This window comes from Penicillium bovifimosum, assembly GCF_028826915.1.
Source record: "Penicillium bovifimosum strain IBT 22155 chromosome Unknown utg000002l_segment0_segment0, whole genome shotgun sequence".
Lineage (NCBI taxonomy): Eukaryota > Fungi > Ascomycota > Eurotiomycetes > Eurotiales > Aspergillaceae > Penicillium > Penicillium bovifimosum.
Genome location: NW_026622711.1, coordinates 1,327,837 through 1,345,976, shown reverse-complemented (window position 1 = coordinate 1,345,976; position 18,140 = coordinate 1,327,837). Strand labels below are relative to the sequence as shown.

Below are 18,140 nucleotides of genomic sequence, written 5' to 3'. Positions count from 1 at the left end.
ACAGTAGCCAAAAGTCCCGACAAGACTCTCGGGTCTGTGAAGAGACGCTATTCAACACAGAAATAGACAAACAAAGCTGTAGCACTCCGTTCGGTTCATGACGTTGATGAGCAAACAATGCAAACATCGTCAACCGCAACTGGAGCTGATCGGCCTCGCCGCTTGGCAGCATTAGTGTCTCAAACACACTCCAACACACTCCTCAATTACTCCGTACATCTTGGGCTTTTCACCCGAACCTTTTTCCTCGGTAACTTTGTACTGCTTGTTCTTTTGATCCGAAAGTCACACCCTTCTCCCATGCACAATCCTCGAGTCTAGACACGACATCTTGTCAGGAGCTAATTTGATCCCGAGGCCACCTTCAAAATGACGGACAACGGAGAGGGCTCGTCCCTAAATCCAGCTCGTTCCATGCCTATAGCCTCATCGGTGCGCTCGAGGTCCCCCGCAGCCGAGTTCGGCAGCAGGCAGGCTTCCATGGCACGCCTTGCATCCCCAGTGCCCTCGCCTTCCTTGGGGACATCCTTGTCATCTCGACAGGGAATTCCCGCCGGCCGACCTGTCTCCACTATCACTGGCACCGAGCAGGAATTTTCCAAATCCTTCGCCAATACTTCTTCCCTTCCCGGCCCTGGCCACTCTATCATTGCATCACAACTCCAAGAAAGCCTTGGTCGCTCCCCGCCAAGGTTCGGGACTCCGTCACGACACAACGGGTCTCCTGCGCTGCAACCGACCCTAGATAGCCGACCTATGGCCTCCCAGTATGGATCTTTTGATACCAAAAACGTCGCCGGTTCCCCGGGAATGCCATACGAAGACCCGGAGGTAGTCAAGCGGCATCTAGTCACGGAGCACACAGACAATCAATCAGACATCGCAAACAGCTTTGGAGGCGAAGATAATTTCTCGAGTCTACAGCTTCAAGGTGGCGATATCACACGACAAGTGTATCGGTGGGCAGAGGACGCCGAGGCTGAGGCCTCAGGGAAGTTCTTGCGAAGCAAGAGTTTCAGTGTCAGCAGGCCAAGGCCAGAAGCGGACACGGAAGATATCGACACAATTCGTGTTCCAGGAGGGTTCCGCAGAGACTATCTACGAAGAGCAGCTGGAAGTCCACACCGTGGTAGTGCCGAAGCGTCAACTTCTGGGGCACCCCATGGACAAAGCGCACGCCAACTGCCGACCACCAGCTTCCTGGAGTTCTTGACCCTCTATGGTCACTTCGCAGGTGAGGAGTTGGAGGAAGATGACGAGGTCCTGGGTCCAGATGAATACTTCTCGTCTGATGCTTGGGATGAGCCAGAGGAAGGCAGAGAGTCGGGAGAAGATGCAGCGCTGTTGCAGGGTGACACGCCAGGTCGCAAGAAGAGGAAGCACAAGCCGCGTTCGCCAGCAGGGACGACTACTACAACAGGTGCCGTACTCTTGCTGCTCAAGTCTTTCGTGGGTACCGGTATTCTCTTCCTACCCAGGGCTTTCTTGAACGGCGGTATGCTCTTCAGTAGCTTGGTGCTATTGGCAGTTTCGATTCTGAGCTACTATGCCTTCATTCTCTTGGTCAATACTCGCATGAAAATCGAAGGATCTTTTGGTGACATCGGTGGCATTCTATACGGCAAGCACATGCGACGCATCATTCTTGGATCAATTGTACTGAGTCAATTGGGCTTTGTGTCGGCATACATTGTCTTCGTCTCGCAAAATCTGCAGGCATTTGTGCTAGCAGTAAGCAAGTGCGTGACGTTCATTGACATCAAGTACATGGTTTTGCTACAGCTGATCATTTTCCTGCCTCTCTCTTTGATTCGCGATATCAGCAAGCTTGGCTTCACTGCCCTTATCGCTGATGTCTTCATTCTTCTGGGCTTGCTGTATATCTACTACTACGATGTCAGCACTTTGGTAGACCAGGGCGGCATTTCAGACGTTATTCCCTTCAACCCTGCCACCTGGTCCATGTTCATCGGTACCGCCATCTTCACTTACGAGGGCATCGGCCTCATCATCCCGATTCAAGAATCAATGCAAAAGCCCAATAGATTCCCTGGTGTTCTGGCAGGTGTCATGGTTGTGATTACCTTCATCTTCCTGTCCGCCGGTGCCTTGAGTTACGCGGCTTACGGATCAGCAACCAAGACCGTCATTCTCCTGAACCTCCCTCAGGATGACAAGTTTGTCAACGTTGTTCAGTTCCTCTATTCGCTTGCCATCCTGTTGAGCACTCCGCTGCAGCTCTTCCCTGCTATCCGCATCATGGAAAATGAACTCTTCACTCGCAGTGGGAAATATAACCCATATATCAAATGGAAGAAGAATGGCTTCCGCTTCTTCCTGGTCATGGTATGTGCCGTTGTCGCCTGGTGCGGTGCGGATGATCTAGACAAGTTCGTTTCGCTGGTCGGAAGCTTTGCCTGTGTTCCATTGATTTACGTCTATCCGGTACGTCCCTGCCTTACTCTAATTTTCATCAAAGAACAGCATGCTGACTCGTTATCGCAATATAGCCTCTCCTACACTTGCGCGCTTGCGCTCGGTCTAAACGCCAGGCCATTGCGGACGTTGCACTGGCTGTTTTCGGAGCCATCTGCTGCGTCTATACGACTTCCCTGACCCTGCTAAGCTGGCTCGGACCGGAGGTTCCCCAAAGTCCAGGGTACTGCGACTCTCACTGATCTCTTTCTCTTTTGTTTTTCACTTGATCAATCTAGAGCGTGTCGAATTGGCCGTTTTTGGCCTTGTTGCATTTACCGGTTCTCTTTCAACCCTACACGCTAGACCTGGCTACTCGTCATCGGGTCGGTTCCCTTCAACACATGAGTGAAGGACCTTCGGTTGGTGTTCATTCTGGAAATAGTCTGTACATTGGGCGAATCTTGGCGGTTGCACTGCCATTTTGTATAAAATCTTCGGGTGGCTTCCTGGACACTATACTCAGTCATAAATTCGCGCTGTTTGTTGAGAACTTCATCGGGTCAGGAATAGACTAGGGAACACACTCGTAGCCTGTATGGATATCGGGGGGTTCAATTATGTCAAGAAAAACAGCTCGATCCGAAGAAAATTATCATTCAAGCGCAACAAAGAGCCTATGTACAGTGATCATCAACTCACTGGAACTGCATAGCAGCCAGCATTGATGGCTAAGTGTCCTCCTCAACCCCGCAAGTCTCTCTCTATATGCCTCCTTTTCATAGGTGTCAGGACTCAACTTTATCTCAAGGCAAAATAGGGAACCCATATGTGTATGGAAGTGCAATGCTGCGAAAAAGAAAGAGATGATACCTATATTAGCCCCCAATCAAAAACGGAAACAGCAGTACCGATTTCTTCTCGGAGAAACGTTTCTTAGGCACTGGCAGCCTTAGCACCACCCTGAGCAGCCTTCTCGGCAAGCTGCTTTTCCCGTCCGCCCCAGCTGTGAAGAAAGAAGAGGTTAGAATCTTGTTTCCCTGACAGTGGGAGACAATGACAATGCTCAAACAGTATCGCTCCGAGGGGTGGTAACGTACTTCCAGTAGTTCAGATAACGGTATGCCTGGGTAGTCTGAGCGCCGAAGTTGGTCAAGTGGCATGCGAAGAGGAGGTAGTTCTTAGGGGTAACGGCGAGGGAGTAGCGCATGAAGGTGGCGGCGTAGATGACAAGAGCACCGGTCATAGGGCCGGAGATGCTGTAAAGAGAGAGAGCTATCAGTACAATTGCTCTGAAGCTCTTGTGGTCGAAACCGAAGTTTCGCCCACTCATCGGAGCATAACTTACATCTCAGCGTCCTTCTGTGTGTCCATCACAGCCGCAATGGGGATACCGAAGTTGGAGACAGGGCCCCAGAAGTCTAGATGGCATCATTGATTGTCAGCGATTCGGTCCATCCATCTATCTAGATGTGTTCGCTTTGTGAAACTGAAACCCCGGATGAAAAAGAAAATGTTCCCCTCATACTCGAGGCCACATTCAACGCTTGGTCTCCTGCGGTCGCATTTGCCGTTCGCCGGTCTCGGGCGGGAAGCTCGTCGGGAAAGTTGGGGTATACGTACGGGTTGAGCAGACATAGTCCAGCACCGAGTTGGAGCGGATCTTGGCGTTGATTGCCTTGATAGCAGCAGCCATTGTGAAGTTGCTGGGAAGTTTCACACGGTTTGGGTATGGGGAAGTGAAGGTCGGTATCTGAAGGGTGCGGAAGTGCCCTCGACTCACCGGGGGTCGGTCATGTCACGTGAACTGCATTACTTCGATGTCATAGTCGCTGAAGCTGATGGTAGGTTTGCGACTCAATTGTGGTTTTTTTCCCTTTTCGATTGTCAGTGAGGTCTTAGATAGCTATTGGCAATAATGCGCCATACAATTTCTATGGTTGTAGTCCGCATATGTTGGTGTTCCGTGGTACATGATAGTGGGAATAGCGCCAGATATATAACGGGTAGGTTGACACTTATGCTGCCAACAATATATCGGGATCGTACCTACGTACCTAGAGACCTAACCTAGAAATGCTTGAATGAAATGGAAATAAACAATGACATTAGGACGGGAGAAATGATATGGTCGATTTTCGCGTATGTTTGCAGGGTGAGGCTGCCTGGGCACATATGCCCGCTCCAAGCACCGGGAGTGGGAATAGGGCCCTGAATACATTTATGGGGAAGTGTGGGCGAACACAGGATAAATGAAGTATGGCAGATGTTGCTTTGGGGAATCAAACGTGTTTTGAATGAGAAGGCCGCGTTGTAAAAAGCTAGCATTGTTCTTGACCTAATGCGAATTTCCAAAGGATCTTGGTCATTTCGTCCCGTTCCTCGACACGACCTCCATCCGTGCGCCCCAAACGCCTTGCCCAGTAAAATGTGGGGTAATCTAGCTTGTTCGTGTATCTTTGTGTGTCGCCGGAAGCGTTGACAGTGATTCTAGTCTGCGTTGAGCCACCCTTGTTCGTTTTTGGGCGAAATCAGATCGCCGATGATATGAAGCATAGAAGTCTCCTCTGTACACAAATCCAATTACCTGCCACCAAATCCAGGAGGCGGGTAACCACGTCCCTGAGGGGGAGGCTGGAAGCCCGGAGGAGGTTGGAAACCGGCGGCTGTGGGAGTAAAGTGTCAGTACAGAAGACTGAAATGGAGAGCTGTTCGGGTTAAAGACTTACGAGCACCGGGAGGAGCAAATCCAGGAGGGGGAATGAAACCAGCTGCGACGTGACCAGTCAGTTTGGATCTCAGTAACTTCGGAAATACGAGAGAACTTACGGGGTCCACCAGGGGGACCTCCACGTCCAGCGAAGCCGGGAGGAGGGGCACCGGGGAAACCACCAGGAGGAGGGAATCCAAAGCCTCCAGGAGGTGGGGGACCACCAATACCGGCTGCAGGGCCTCCAAGTCCAACGGGCAGACCCCGACCAGCGGGCTTGCTGATACCAGGGCCCGCGGCAAGAGTGGCAGCGGCGCCAGGTCCGGCAGTACCAAGTCGCGCAGAGGGATCCGCAGGAGGGGGTCCATCGACAGAGCAAGAGACAACTTGGGCTCCGCGCACAATGGTCAGGCCCAGGCTTCGCTTCTCTTCCGCTTCGACCAGCGGGGCGTTCGCGGGACCGGCTTGGGGCTTAGACTTCCGCTTAATGCGACGGAACTCTTCTGTGTCGGCAAGAACAAGGTTCATGTGCTAAAGGGGAAAAGTGTCAGTCCGGCGCTTCGTTCCCTGAGAGATGGTGGAAGTAGAATACCTTATCGAAGGCAAGCATGGAACCTGTCATTTGGCGTCCATCGTTCAATGTCACGCGCATCCGGTAATTGATCTGCAGAAGGAATTAGACACTGTGGCTGAAAATGGCAAACCGATTGAGCTGGACTCACGAGGTTTTGCTAGATGGAAGAAGTTAGCGATTGCCATTGACCGCATCAGTGCCGGGGGTGCAGATTGGGATTCGACTTACCATCTTGTGGGAGGCCATGATGGGTATGATGTGCGCACGAATGCGACTTGGGAGATCAAAAAATATTGATCAGTAGATAGAACAAGTCTCTCTACTGCAGGGGTTGAAGCAAAGTTGCAAGATCCTCTCGAAAATGGAGAGCTCGAGCTCTGTCAGGTGCTGGGGTTCTTCCAAGATATTGCATTACCTAAGGTATGAGTCAGCACAAGCTTATTGACACCTCAGGCACTCAGGCTGTTTGCCGATGAGGATCCACCTTGTGACTAATCACCCGAGTTAAAATCATTACCTAAGCGTGGATCAGGGCTTCCAAATCACGTGGAGCAGCCCACAGTGCACACATTCTCTTTTTCTCCCGCGATAACTCCGTCTCTTCAGTCGACAACCACTTCACGCCCAACCGCCGTCATGGTACGTTTAGTTCTCTGCCCTTCCAAGCGCTCATTTACAATCGACTGCCTTGCTCCTTTTCATCACTCCCTTCGATCTGCGCGCCGGAATGGACATTTACATCATGCGCGCACATGATCTTCAATTTCCTTCGAAAACCATGCTTTTATCTACATTCATTACTTGCAACTGGAAACTAACATGATGCAGTCTGCCCAAACCGCTAAGGCCGAGAACCCCAACCGTCAGCTTCGCTTGTCGAAGTTGGTCCTGAACATCTCCGTTGGAGAGTCCGGTGATAGACTCACTCGTGCCGCCAAGGTGCTCGAGCAGCTGTCTGGTCAGACCCCCGTCTACAGCAAGGCCCGTTACACCGTCCGTACCTTCGGTATCCGTCGTAACGAAAAGATCTCCGTCCACGTCACCATCCGTGGCGCCAAGGCCGAGGAGATTCTCGAGCGTGGCCTCAAGGTCAAGGAGTACGAGCTCCGCAAGCGCAACTTCTCCGAGACCGGAAACTTCGGATTCGGTATCTCCGAGCACATCGATCTCGGTATCAAGTACGACCCCGGCATTGGTATCTACGGCATGGACTTCTTCGTCTGCATGTGAGTTTTACACCGAGACCCTCGATCTTGTGATCGCATGTCACTCTACATTGTGGTTACTAACGAAATTAGGGACCGCCCCGGTGCCCGCGTTGCCAAGCGCCGCCGCTGCCAGTCCAAGATTGGTGTCAACCACCGCATCACCATGAACGAGACTATGAAGTGGTACAAGACCAAGTACGATGGAATTATCCGTTAAGTTTGAGAAATCAGACATAATGGCTGGGTAGGGCCTGTGAGGTACGAGCTACTCGACAAGAACCAAAAAATTATCCCGAGTACTCGAGGAAACAAAAATTGTGGACGGGCACCCCGCCGCCAGTCAGCGGGACCCTGTGGTCTCTGCATCCAATGGTCTTGATTTTGTACTCTGGCAACCAGGATAGGCGTGGGAGAGACATGAAATTCATTATTACCCTTTTACTGCTGCTTTTTCCTTTTCACAATGAGGCTTCACGAGTGGTGATGTTATCCGCATAACCATTGTTGAAAAGGATGGCGGACACTGGATTTCGTTCTGGTGTCCAGCCAAGACTCGCTTGAGAATGCCTTCGGGCTTCGTCAAAGAGTCAAAGATCGGTCTCTTTTCATGCGAGAATTCTCTCGTGATGGATTGAGTACCTCGTTCTGGCCTATCTTGTCTGTCCTTCTTCCTATCCTCGTAGATGTCATTTGCCTGGCATAGACGTAGTGCTCGTAGCGTGTAGGGCGGGGATATCCGTTCTGTGATCCGACGATGCCGACATGAGAACTGCCAACGCTATACGTAGTACCACGACTGACCCTCGATAGCAGCTTGCTCTACAGGGTACGCCCGCCAATGGTGCTTCGAGTCAGTAGAGCCGCTGGTTCGATTGTTTCACCAACGCCCGCCTCGTCTATGGTGCAGCATTGACGCCTCTACTTTGAAACCTACTGCAATAGGCAGCGAGTCGGTTCTGCTACTATCATTCATCATACTTGAGGCTTCGATGAACCTTGAGCAACCAGAACAAAATAGTTGCTGAGATATCCGGTACATCTACAGCATGGCTGAATACACTGCACTAACCTCTTGCTTTGGAAACCAATTCAAATAAACTCCTCATCTCATTTGGTCATTGATATGTATTCTGATTCCCATTAAAAACGTCCTCGGCATAGTTAGATCATCACGTTAAGTCTTCAATCATCTAGGTAGTCAACTATGTTGTCCGTAGGTAGATTGGTAAAAATAAGCACTCATCACCTAGGCATACGCCTTCTTCTGATCCGCCAATTCAATGGTCTGATCTCTCGCCTTGGTATCATCCACATCACCAGTTTCCAAGTCCATTGCTTTGGCATTGGCAGCCCCATCAACTCCAGCAATAACACTTTCAAAGCGGCGACCACGCTTCTCAGGGCCAACAGCGGTAGTGATCATGATACCGACAGCGATAATGGCAGTGGCAACACCCATCACAGGCCCATACGCATCAACACGGTGACCAGACTTGCTGGTGATGGAAGTGGACTCGGAGATGGCATTCACGATCTGCGAGGACGGCGAGGAGATCATGTTACCGATCTGGTATGTCAGACCTGCGAACGAAGAACGGAACGCAGGGGGAGACAGCTCGTTCAGGTGGACAGGAATGATACCCCAAGCTCCCTGGACGAAGAATTGCATGAAGAATCCAGTCACGCTCAGGGATCTCTCGCCCTCGGGGAGAATCCATGCGGGGATGAGGACTCCCGAGATGAAGGCAGAGACGATGATTGCGCGACGACGACCGAAGAACTGCGACAGGTAACCGATGATGGTTCCACCGACGCAGGCTCCGGTCTTCATCAGAATGGAAGCACGCGAGGCGCTGGAGTTATCAAGCTCCTTTGTCGTGAGCATGAATGTGGTGTACGAGTCTTGCGATGTGTGGGAGTAGTAGTTGAACTGTCGAGGAACAGATTAGCTGTGCGTTGGTAGGGTTTATGATATCGGTAAGAACATACCCAAGTCATGAGAACGACACAGTAGACGCACAGGCGCCACTCCTTGGCCAACATGGTTCTTGTTTCACGCCAGAACTCGCCTGCCTTCATTGTTCGCTTGCCTGCTTTCTTGGCTTCGATGAAGGTTCGTGACTCGGGGAAGCAAATGCGAATGAAACCGACACCAATGGAGATACCGGCTGCACAGGGTCAATTGTTAGTTATAACTCAAGTAGTAGTCAAGGTGGATATGTGACTTACCTGCAATCCAAAACACGGTCTTCCAGCTCTCGGTTGAATCACCAACGCCGAGGTTGGCACATGCCGCAAATACAAACCCAAGTGAGTAACCCTGCTGAAGGATTCCAGACATGAGTCCTCTCGCGTTGATCCTAAATCACAATATGATCAGCGACATCCACCCACAACAGGAACCGAATACTCACGGGCAGTGCTCCAATGCCATCGCCATGGCGTTCCCATAAACGCCACCCATGAAAAGGCCAAACAGACTCCGCACAGCCAAGAACTGTTGGAAGGTCTTACTGTAAATGGTGGCGATTTGCAAGACCCCCAGAACGAGCATGTTGATCACCATGGGCCATTTACGGCCATACTTGTCACCAGCGAGACCAAAGGCTGCGGCTCCCACACTTCTCAGCAGCAAGGTGAGAGTAATGGCAGTTGAGATGTCCGTCTTGCTCCTGTCATAGTACTTTGCCAGCTTCACTGTCTGGATAGAGAGGGCATGGAAATCGAATGCATCGGCGGTCCATGCGATGAGACCAACCAAGAAGAACACCCAGTCTCGCAGCGAGAGTTGCGCGAACAAGCTGATGGGGTTCTTAATAGGTTCTGGAGCCTGCCATTCGGCGTAAGACTCCCCGGCCTCATTAGTAACCTCGACACGCTGTTTCCAGATGAAGAGATCTCCAATGGCCTGACGAGCAGTAGCGAAGGTACCCTTGGGAATAGGGTCTGCCCTTTCATTGGGAGCTGCTGCCATTGCAGCGACTTATGAGAAAGAAGGGGGAAGAGAAAGAAGCAGATCCAGAAGACGAAGAAACAAACAAGCCAAGTAACAAATACCAAGACCTTTTTCAGACGAAGTGGCTTAGAAGCTTGAATAGCGTGCTTATCGCGACTTCACCAGGAATTCCTGGATGGATTTTCTTTCAAATTCAACGTCTATATGCGCCATTTTATAGCCTTAACCCCGAAGATAGACCCCCGCATCACCATCCCGCCTTTTTCTCGTGGAGAGAGTAAACATACCCCTGCACCCCAGGATTTCCGAGTCTCGGAGGCGGGGACTCGCCATGGCTCCGACCAGCCAAGCACACGCCAAGGGCTTGGTAAAACTGCCCCTCCAATACCAGGTTCGAGAATCAGCGAATTCCCACACTACTCAGCTTAAGCCTGGCTTGGCGTGGGGATGGCGCTGGCCAAACCTTTCACATTGCTTGGTTGAGCCGGGCAGGATAAGCTCTGGACAAGCCGGGAGGTTCTGTGCGCGCGGTCATTGCTCGGTTATGCCGAGAAGCTTGAGCCAAAAATGGGTCGATACGCACTTCAGTGCCGGCAGTTCGATTTTCAAGGCTATTTGGCAGCGGACCGAGGGAAACAAACACCCCGTGCTGGAGCTCTACCTAGTGGGTACCAACATGGATGATGGAGCACTCTGCTAGTTTTGCCCTTGCGTGTGTCTCAGAACCGGGGGTAGGTGAGGCCAGAGTCGGCATGGGGTAAGTTTTCAAGAATGCATCAATGCCGAAAACTTTAAGAAGGCGGGTGCGGGATTTACCATGGAGGTCAGGTACAGTCTACAGACAATGACACAGTTATATAGCGCCGCACAACGCAGGTGTACCGAAGTTGACATACTGGGTACTGTGATTGGACGGCTTTGGCGCAGGGCCCACTGATAAGGGGCCGATTCCAAACTTCCACTCTCTCGTGACTGGGAAGTCTTGGCTCTTGGCATTTTGCTATTTAGCCAGCTCGACGGTAACTAGGGCTTACGATTGCAATGTTTGCAACAGAGCCCTATTGATATGCTGCTTCTTCACAATCGGATATCAGAACCGGATTATGTACTCCGTACACACTAGGTAGTTACTGAGTACTGCGTATATTTCCTGGCAGCTCTTAAGCAGGTGTCAATTGCAAAGGCTGCGTCAGAAATGTTAGTTAGCTTGGACTCTGGAGTCAGGGACTAAGGGGGCACTGGAATTCTTTCGCATACACCCAGTAACTATGTTGTGCCTTCATGTTACTTCTGAATACTTCTGAAGCGTTTAGCTTATATACTGTGTATCAAGTATTCATTTTGAGATTTTCGAGACCGGGAGTAATCATGCATGGGAAGAAGGTGATCAAGATAGAACGTGGCTAAGTGGATGTTGGTAACCTTACTGTGTACGGAGAAGAGCCACCTACGTGGAAGTAAACATCCGGAGCATTTGCTTTGAAGGCGGTCAGCAGTCCCCAACTATGGCATATGCACCTACAGGTTACAGCATGGAAATACCTAGAACACCCTGATTTAGCACTTCTCTCATTGATCATTGGCAAACCTAGTAGCTGCCTATTTGCTACTAGGTATCACTTCACTCTATCTCCTTCTCCTTATGTACGCAGTACATCCCCAATAAAGCCGATCTTCTAAGCCCCTGTGTCACGTGACGCCCCATAAGCGACACCTCAGCAACGACAACAGCGGCCTCCTGAGGTCACTTCCGCATCTATCAGATCTCAACTCCCCCTCCTCCTTTCTTCATCCATTTATTCATTTCTCTTCTCCCTCCTGACGCTCGCTGCTACTCCGTCACCCATTTAATCATTTACCAATTCTTCTGCCTTCTTTGCGTGGCGTTTCATTTGGAGAACCAGGTCGTACTGCGGCCTACGTAAATATGGCACCTCTTCCCATCAAGTTCACAGAGCTGGTCAATGTACGTGGTTACCCCTCATTGAATTCACAGTACACCGGAAGCCTTGAAACTGACATGCAAATCATCTCTACAGTTGACCTCTGTCGGCATTGTGGTATGTACAGCCCAACCATGGTTATCGGCGATTGTTCGCGCCTAGCTCCGGCTTCGAAACGGATGCATTAGCCGACGTCACATCACATTCGGGTATTATGCGCAGGTTACTAACGTTTCTATGTACAGCCGGCATCGATTGGCTTTACTTCATGTGTGAGTTGTCCGCTGTCGCCTTGCGAACTACCCCTCAAAACACATATGAGCAGACCTGGCTGACTTGGCAAATACCTCATTCTAGACACTAGAATCCGATCGTTACGTGTGTGTTCGCCAAAAGATTGACGAGGATGGTAAACCGGAGGTCATCATTATCGATCTCAAGAACAATAATGACGTTCTACGACGCCCGATCAACGCCGACAGTGCGATCATGCACTGGAACAAGAACATTATCGCTTTGAAAGCCCAGGGCCGTACCATTCAGATCTTCGACCTTGGCGCCAGGCAAAAGCTCAAGTCGGCGGTTATGAACGAAGACATTGTCTACTGGAAGTGGTTCAGCGAAAAGTGTTTGGGTTTGGTCACGGACTCAGCGGTTTATCACTGGGATGTGTATGATGCCACACAACAGAACCCTGTGAAGGTGTTCGACCGACTTCCCAATCTTGCTGTATGTGGTTCAAGTCGTGGATGCAACAACGCATGTTTAGTATGCTAACCTGCTTGCGCTTTGTAGGGTTGCCAAATTATCAACTACCGCGTCAATGCCGAGGAGAAATGGATGGTCGTGGTTGGTATTAGCCAGCAGCAGGGCCGCGTTGTGGGATCCATGCAGCTCTATTCAAGGGAGCGTGGAATTTCCCAGTTTATCGAAGGTCATGCTGCCTCTTTCGCCAGCATCAATGTCGAGGGCTCTCCTCTACCCCACAGTCTCTTCACCTTTGCTGTGCGTACCCAAACAGGCGCCAAGCTGCAGATCGCCGAAATCGATCACCAAGAGCCCAACCCGCGCTTCCAGAAGAAGGCCGTCGAAGTGTACTTCCCACAAGAGGCCGTCAACGATTTCCCCGTCGCGATGCAGGTGTCCACCAAGTATGACATCGTTTACCTCGTTACGAAATACGGCTTCATCCACCTTTACGATCTTGAGACTGGTACTTGCATTTTCATGAACCGCATCTCCAGCGAGACGATCTTCACCACGGCTCCGGACTCCGAGGGTGCCGGTTTGGTCGGTGTGAACCGCAAGGGCCAGGTCTTGGCTGTCAGTGTCGACGAGACCAACATCATCCAGTACTTGATGGAGAACCCTGCCATGTCTGGTCTTGCTGTCAAACTTGCCTCGAAGGCCGGCCTTCCAGGCGCAGACCACTTGTACCAGCAGCAATTCGACTCTCTCATGGCTTCGCAGGACTACGCCGAAGCTGCCAAGATTGCCGCCAACTCCCCCCGCGGTTTCCTCCGTACCTTGGACACTATCAACCGCTTCAAGAACGCCCCTCAGACTGGTCAGATGTCGGTTATCCTGCAGTACTTCGGCATGCTGCTGGACAAGGGTTCGCTCAACAAGTACGAAAGTGTTGAGCTTGTTCGTCCCGTCCTGCAGCAGAACCGCAAGCACTTACTTGAGAAGTGGATGCAGGAGAAGAAGCTCGAGGGCTCCGAGGAACTGGGCGACATCATTAGGCCATATGATATGAATCTTGCCCTGACTGTGTACCTCCAAGCCAATGTTCCTCACAAGGTTGTCGCTGGATTTGCCGAGACTGGGCAGTTCGACAAGATTCTGGCATACTCCAAGCAGGTTGGATATCAGCCGGACTACACCCAGCTGCTCCAGCACATCGTTCGCGTCAACCCCGAGAAGGGTGCTGAGTTTGCCACTCAACTCGCCAATGAAGAGGGCGGCGCTTTGGTTGATCTTGACCGCGTTGTCGATGTGTTCCTGTCACAGAACATGATTCAACAGGCCACTTCATTCCTTCTGGATGCTCTGAAGGACAACAAGCCCGAGCATGGCCACCTTCAAACTCGCCTTTTGGAGATGAACCTCGTGAACGCACCCCAGGTCGCAGACGCCATCCTTGGAAACGAAATCTTCACTCACTTCGACCGTCCTCGTGTTGCCCAGCTTTGCGAGAACGCCGGCCTCATCCAGCGTGCTCTGGAAAACTCGGATGACCCCGCTGTGATCAAGCGCAACATTGTTCGCACTGACAAGCTGAGCCCCGAGTGGCTGATTAGCTACTTCGGTCGTCTGTCTGTCGAGCAGTCTCTCGACTGTATGGACACTATGCTCGACTCGAACATTCGCCAAAACTTGCAGTCTGTCGTCCAAATTGCCACCAAGTTCTCTGACCTTCTTGGCGCCAACCGTCTGATCGATCTTCTGGAGAAGTACCGCACTGCTGAGGGTCTTTACTACTACCTGGGAAGCATTGTTAACCTTAGCGAAGACCCCGAAGTGCACTTCAAGTACATCGAGGCTGCAACTGCCATGAACCAGGTCACCGAGGTTGAGCGTATTTGCCGCGAGAGCAACTACTACAACCCCGAGAAGGTGAAGAATTTCCTTAAGGAAGCCCGCCTGACCGAGCAGCTCCCTTTGATCATCGTTTGCGATCGGTTCGATTTCATCCACGATCTGGTCCTGTACCTCTACCAGAACCAGCAGTTCAAGTCCATCGAGGTCTATGTTCAGCGCGTCAACCCTGGTCGTGCCCCTGCTGTGGTTGGTGGTTTGCTCGATGTTGACTGCGACGAGAGCATTATCAAGAACCTGCTTTCAACAGTCGACCCGGCTGTCATTCCCATTGACGTGCTTGTCTCCGAGGTTGAGAGCCGAAACCGCCTCAAATTGCTCCTGCCTTTCCTTGAGGCCACTCTTGCAACTGGCAACCAGCAGCAAGCTGTCTACAACGCTCTTGCGAAGATCTACATCGACAGCAACAACGACCCTGAGAAGTTCCTCAAGGAGAACGACCAGTATGACACTCTCATTGTCGGAAAGTACTGTGAGAAGCGTGACCCCAACTTGGCCTACATCGCCTACAGCAAGGGCCAGAACGACCTGGAGCTCATCAGCATTACCAACGAGAACTCTATGTACCGCGCCCAGGCTCGTTACCTCGTTGAGCGTGCCGACCCCGAGATTTGGTCTTTCGTTCTGAGCGAGAACAACGAGGGCCGCCGTCCCCTTGTCGACCAGGTTATTGCCACTGCCGTTCCTGAGTCAACCGAACCGGAGAAGGTGTCTGTCGCCGTCAAGTCCTTCCTCGAGGCTGACTTGCCCGGTGAGCTAATTGAACTGCTTGAGAAGATCATTCTGGAGCCCTCACCTTTCAGCGACAATACCAGCTTGCAGAATCTTCTGATGTTGACTGCTGCCAAGGCCGACAAGGGTCGTCTTATGGACTACATCCACCAACTCAATGAATTCTCCGCTGACGAGATTGCTGAGATGTGCATTGGCGTTGGTCTGTACGAGGAGGCCTTTGAAGTTTACAAGAAGGTCAACAACCACCTGGCTGCCGTCAACGTGCTCGTAGAGAACATTGTCAGCATCGACCGTGCCCAGGAATTCGCTGAGCGCGTTGAGCTGCCCGAGGTTTGGAGCAAGGTCGCCAAGGCCCAGCTCGACGGCCTCCGTGTGTCTGACTCGATCGCGTCCTACATCCGCGCCGAGGACCCGTCCAACTACCTTGAAGTCATTGAGACCGCCACTCATGCTGGTAAGGATGAGGATCTCATCAAGTTCCTTCGCATGGCCCGCAAGACCCTGCGTGAGCCGGCTATCGACACTGGTCTCGCTTTCTGCTTTGCCCGACTGGATCAGCTTGCCGAGCTTGAGGACTTCCTGCGCAGCACCAATGTTGCGGACGTTGAAGCTTCCGGTGACAAGGCTTACGCTGAAGGATTCCACCACGCTGCCAAGATCTTCTTCACCAGCATCTCCAACTGGGCTAAGTTGGCGACTACCTTGGTGCACCTGGAAGACTACCAGGCTGCAGTTGAGTGTGCCCGCAAGGCCAACAGCGTGAAGGTTTGGAAGCAGGTCAACGAGGCCTGTGTTGACAAGAAAGAATTCCGTCTTGCCCAGATCTGCGGTCTCAACCTCATTGTTCACGCCGAGGAGTTGCAGAGCCTCGTTCGCCAGTACGAGCGCAATGGGTACTTCGATGAGTTGATTGCCGTTCTTGAGGCCGGTCTTGGTCTTGAACGTGCCCACATGGGTATGTTCACTGAGCTTGGCATTGCTCTGTCCAAGTACCACCCTGACCGCGTCATGGAGCACCTGAAGCTCTTCTGGTCTCGCATCAACATTCCTAAGATGATCCGGGCCTCCGAGGAAGCCAACCTTTGGCCGGAGCTGGTCTTCTTGTACTGCCACTACGATGAGTGGGACAACGCCGCCCTTGCCATGATGGAGCGTGCCGCTGATGCCTGGGAGCACCACTCCTTCAAGGACATCATCGTCAAGGTTGCCAACCTGGAGATTTACTACCGGTCGCTCAACTTCTACCTTCAGGAGCAGCCTCTTCTGCTCACTGACCTGCTCCAGGTTCTGACTCCTCGTATCGATGTCAACCGTGTCGTCCGCATCTTCCAGAGCTCCGATAACATCCCGTTGATCAAACCTTTCCTGCTCAACGTTCAATCCCAGAACAAGCGGGCCGTGAATGATGCCATCAACGAGCTCCTCATTGAAGAGGAGGATCACAAGCTGCTCAAGGACTCTGTCGACCAGAACGATAACTTTGATGCCGTGGCTCTGGCCCAGCGCCTCGAGAAGCACGACCTCATTTTCTTCCGCCAGATCGCCGCCAACATCTACCGCAACAACAAGCGCTGGGAGAAATCCATTGCGCTCTCCAAGCAAGACAAGCTTTACAAGGACGCCATTGAGACTGCGGCCATTTCCGCCAAGCCCGAAGTTGTGGAGGAGCTGCTCCGTTACGTAAGTTTTGTATCTTTCAGTTTTGCTCGATCTTATACTAATTGCGACTAGTTCGTCGATATTGGCAGCCGCGAGTGCTACGTCGGCATGCTCTACGCTTGCTACGACCTCATCCGCCCCGATGTCATCATGGAGATCTCATGGCGCAAGGGTCTTAACGACTTCACCATGCCCTACATGATCAATTTCCTTTGCGAGCAGACCCGGGCCATCGAGGTGCTCAAGAAGGACAACGAGGAGCGCAAGAAGCGCGAACAGTCGACCCGCACCGAGGAGGACAACACTCCTATTCTGCAGGGCTCCCGGCTCATGCTGACCCAGGGTCCTCAGTCCAATGGCGCCGGCCTTACCCCCCAGGCCACTGGGTATCGCGGATTCTAGGACCGTGCACCGGTTGACTTCTCTTGATTCTGCCTTTCTTGCATTTGTAACATACAGCGGAGGTGATGATTTGGGGCTGCAAAAGACGGGATTTCATACGGGGACAACTCATGATAGCCCATTGATCTCGCGTTTTCGATCTTTGTTTTTTATTCCTTCGCCCGCATGTATTTGATAGGCTTTGCGATTCTCTTTTATGCTCTTCAGACTTTTGGCCATGGCCCGATATGCAAGTAATAGCATTGCAACTTCCCCATATTCCTCGTTCTATTTTTCCCTTACCGCAATAACCTCCGTAATTCCCATAGTCCAACATAGCTGGGCATGCCAAGTGGCTGTACTGGCTCTGCCGAGACAAATCCAAGCAGATTCAGGCTGATTTCTTCGAACATCCAACATTTTAAGGTCGTCGGTGAAAAATCCCATCCCTCCGCCAAGCCGCCAAGGTAAATCATCTGCAACGTCCTGTTCCGTGTACGATGCAAAGTTGAATCTTACTGCAGATCGGTCGTTGCCTTATCAGTTTCAGCATTACTATACTGTGCAGTTGTCTATGGAAGAATATCCATCTGTCCCCACTCTTGTCTGGAATTTCGGCTCGAAAAAGGAAGCATAAATTGCCTTGCCTGTTTAGCTTTAGTGTGAGCTGACTATTTACACTATGTGATAGCAAGACTCCGGAGTAGCATCCTCTTTTTCAGTTGCCAATGGACGGCTTCCGAGTTCCCTATTTCGTAGGAACGATCAGGTGGTTAGACGTTACCCCACCGAGAAGGAACTCTTCGGCGGTCCGGTGATTGTCGGTGATGTAGACCAAGATAAGAGGCATACAGCCTACTCAATGGACTGGAAGGAGGGTATGCTGATCAGTGATGTGGAGGACGGTAAGCGGCTCTGGGGGATGTGATTGTACAACTTCGACTTCCATGCCCAGAAC

General features: G+C 51.6%; 6 protein-coding genes across 6 annotated transcripts; 3 read left to right on the top strand and 3 right to left on the bottom strand.

The window, feature by feature from the left end:
• Positions 1-369: 369 nt before the first annotated feature.
• Positions 370-2,678, top strand: N7515_001717 (putative amino acid transporter; the record flags this gene model as incomplete). The annotated part of the gene is made up of 2 exons (XM_056662461.1): positions 370-2,445; positions 2,511-2,678. The coding sequence occupies 2 exons, from the start codon at positions 370-372 to the stop codon at positions 2,676-2,678; spliced, it is 2,244 nt and encodes a 747-aa protein (XP_056524574.1).
• A 673-nt stretch (positions 2,679-3,351) lies between these two features.
• On the bottom strand, positions 3,352-4,138 carry N7515_001716 (pyruvate transporter MPC1; the record flags this gene model as incomplete). Its single annotated transcript, XM_056662460.1, has 4 exons — positions 4,039-4,138; positions 3,764-3,836; positions 3,516-3,674; positions 3,352-3,421 (listed from the first exon to the last, which is right to left on the bottom strand). The coding sequence occupies exons 1-4, from the start codon at positions 4,109-4,111 to the stop codon at positions 3,352-3,354; spliced, it is 375 nt and encodes a 124-aa protein (XP_056524573.1). The 5' UTR covers positions 4,112-4,138.
• Positions 4,139-4,998: 860 nt separating this feature from the next.
• Positions 4,999-5,945, bottom strand: N7515_001715 (small nuclear ribonucleoprotein-associated protein; the record flags this gene model as incomplete). The annotated part of the gene is made up of 4 exons (XM_056662459.1): positions 4,999-5,081; positions 5,245-5,656; positions 5,718-5,789; positions 5,928-5,945. 4 exons carry the CDS (start codon positions 5,943-5,945, stop codon positions 4,999-5,001), a joined length of 585 nt encoding a protein of 194 aa, XP_056524572.1.
• Positions 5,946-6,521: 576 nt separating this feature from the next.
• Positions 6,522-7,124, top strand: N7515_001714 (60S ribosomal protein uL5; the record flags this gene model as incomplete). The annotated part of the gene is made up of 2 exons (XM_056662458.1): positions 6,522-6,925; positions 6,998-7,124. 2 exons carry the CDS (start codon positions 6,522-6,524, stop codon positions 7,122-7,124), a joined length of 531 nt encoding a protein of 176 aa, XP_056524571.1.
• Positions 7,125-8,153: 1,029 nt separating this feature from the next.
• On the bottom strand, positions 8,154-9,881 carry N7515_001713 (carboxylic acid transport protein; the record flags this gene model as incomplete). Its single annotated transcript, XM_056662457.1, has 4 exons — positions 8,154-8,837; positions 8,897-9,075; positions 9,137-9,267; positions 9,322-9,881. The coding sequence occupies 4 exons, from the start codon at positions 9,879-9,881 to the stop codon at positions 8,154-8,156; spliced, it is 1,554 nt and encodes a 517-aa protein (XP_056524570.1).
• A 1,909-nt stretch (positions 9,882-11,790) lies between these two features.
• On the top strand, positions 11,791-17,203 carry N7515_001712 (uncharacterized protein; the record flags this gene model as incomplete). Its single annotated transcript, XM_056662456.1, has 6 exons — positions 11,791-11,829; positions 11,903-11,923; positions 12,052-12,078; positions 12,164-12,535; positions 12,602-16,822; positions 16,874-17,203. 6 exons carry the CDS (start codon positions 11,791-11,793, stop codon positions 17,201-17,203), a joined length of 5,010 nt encoding a protein of 1,669 aa, XP_056524569.1.
• Between the last annotated feature and the right edge of the window lie 937 nt (positions 17,204-18,140).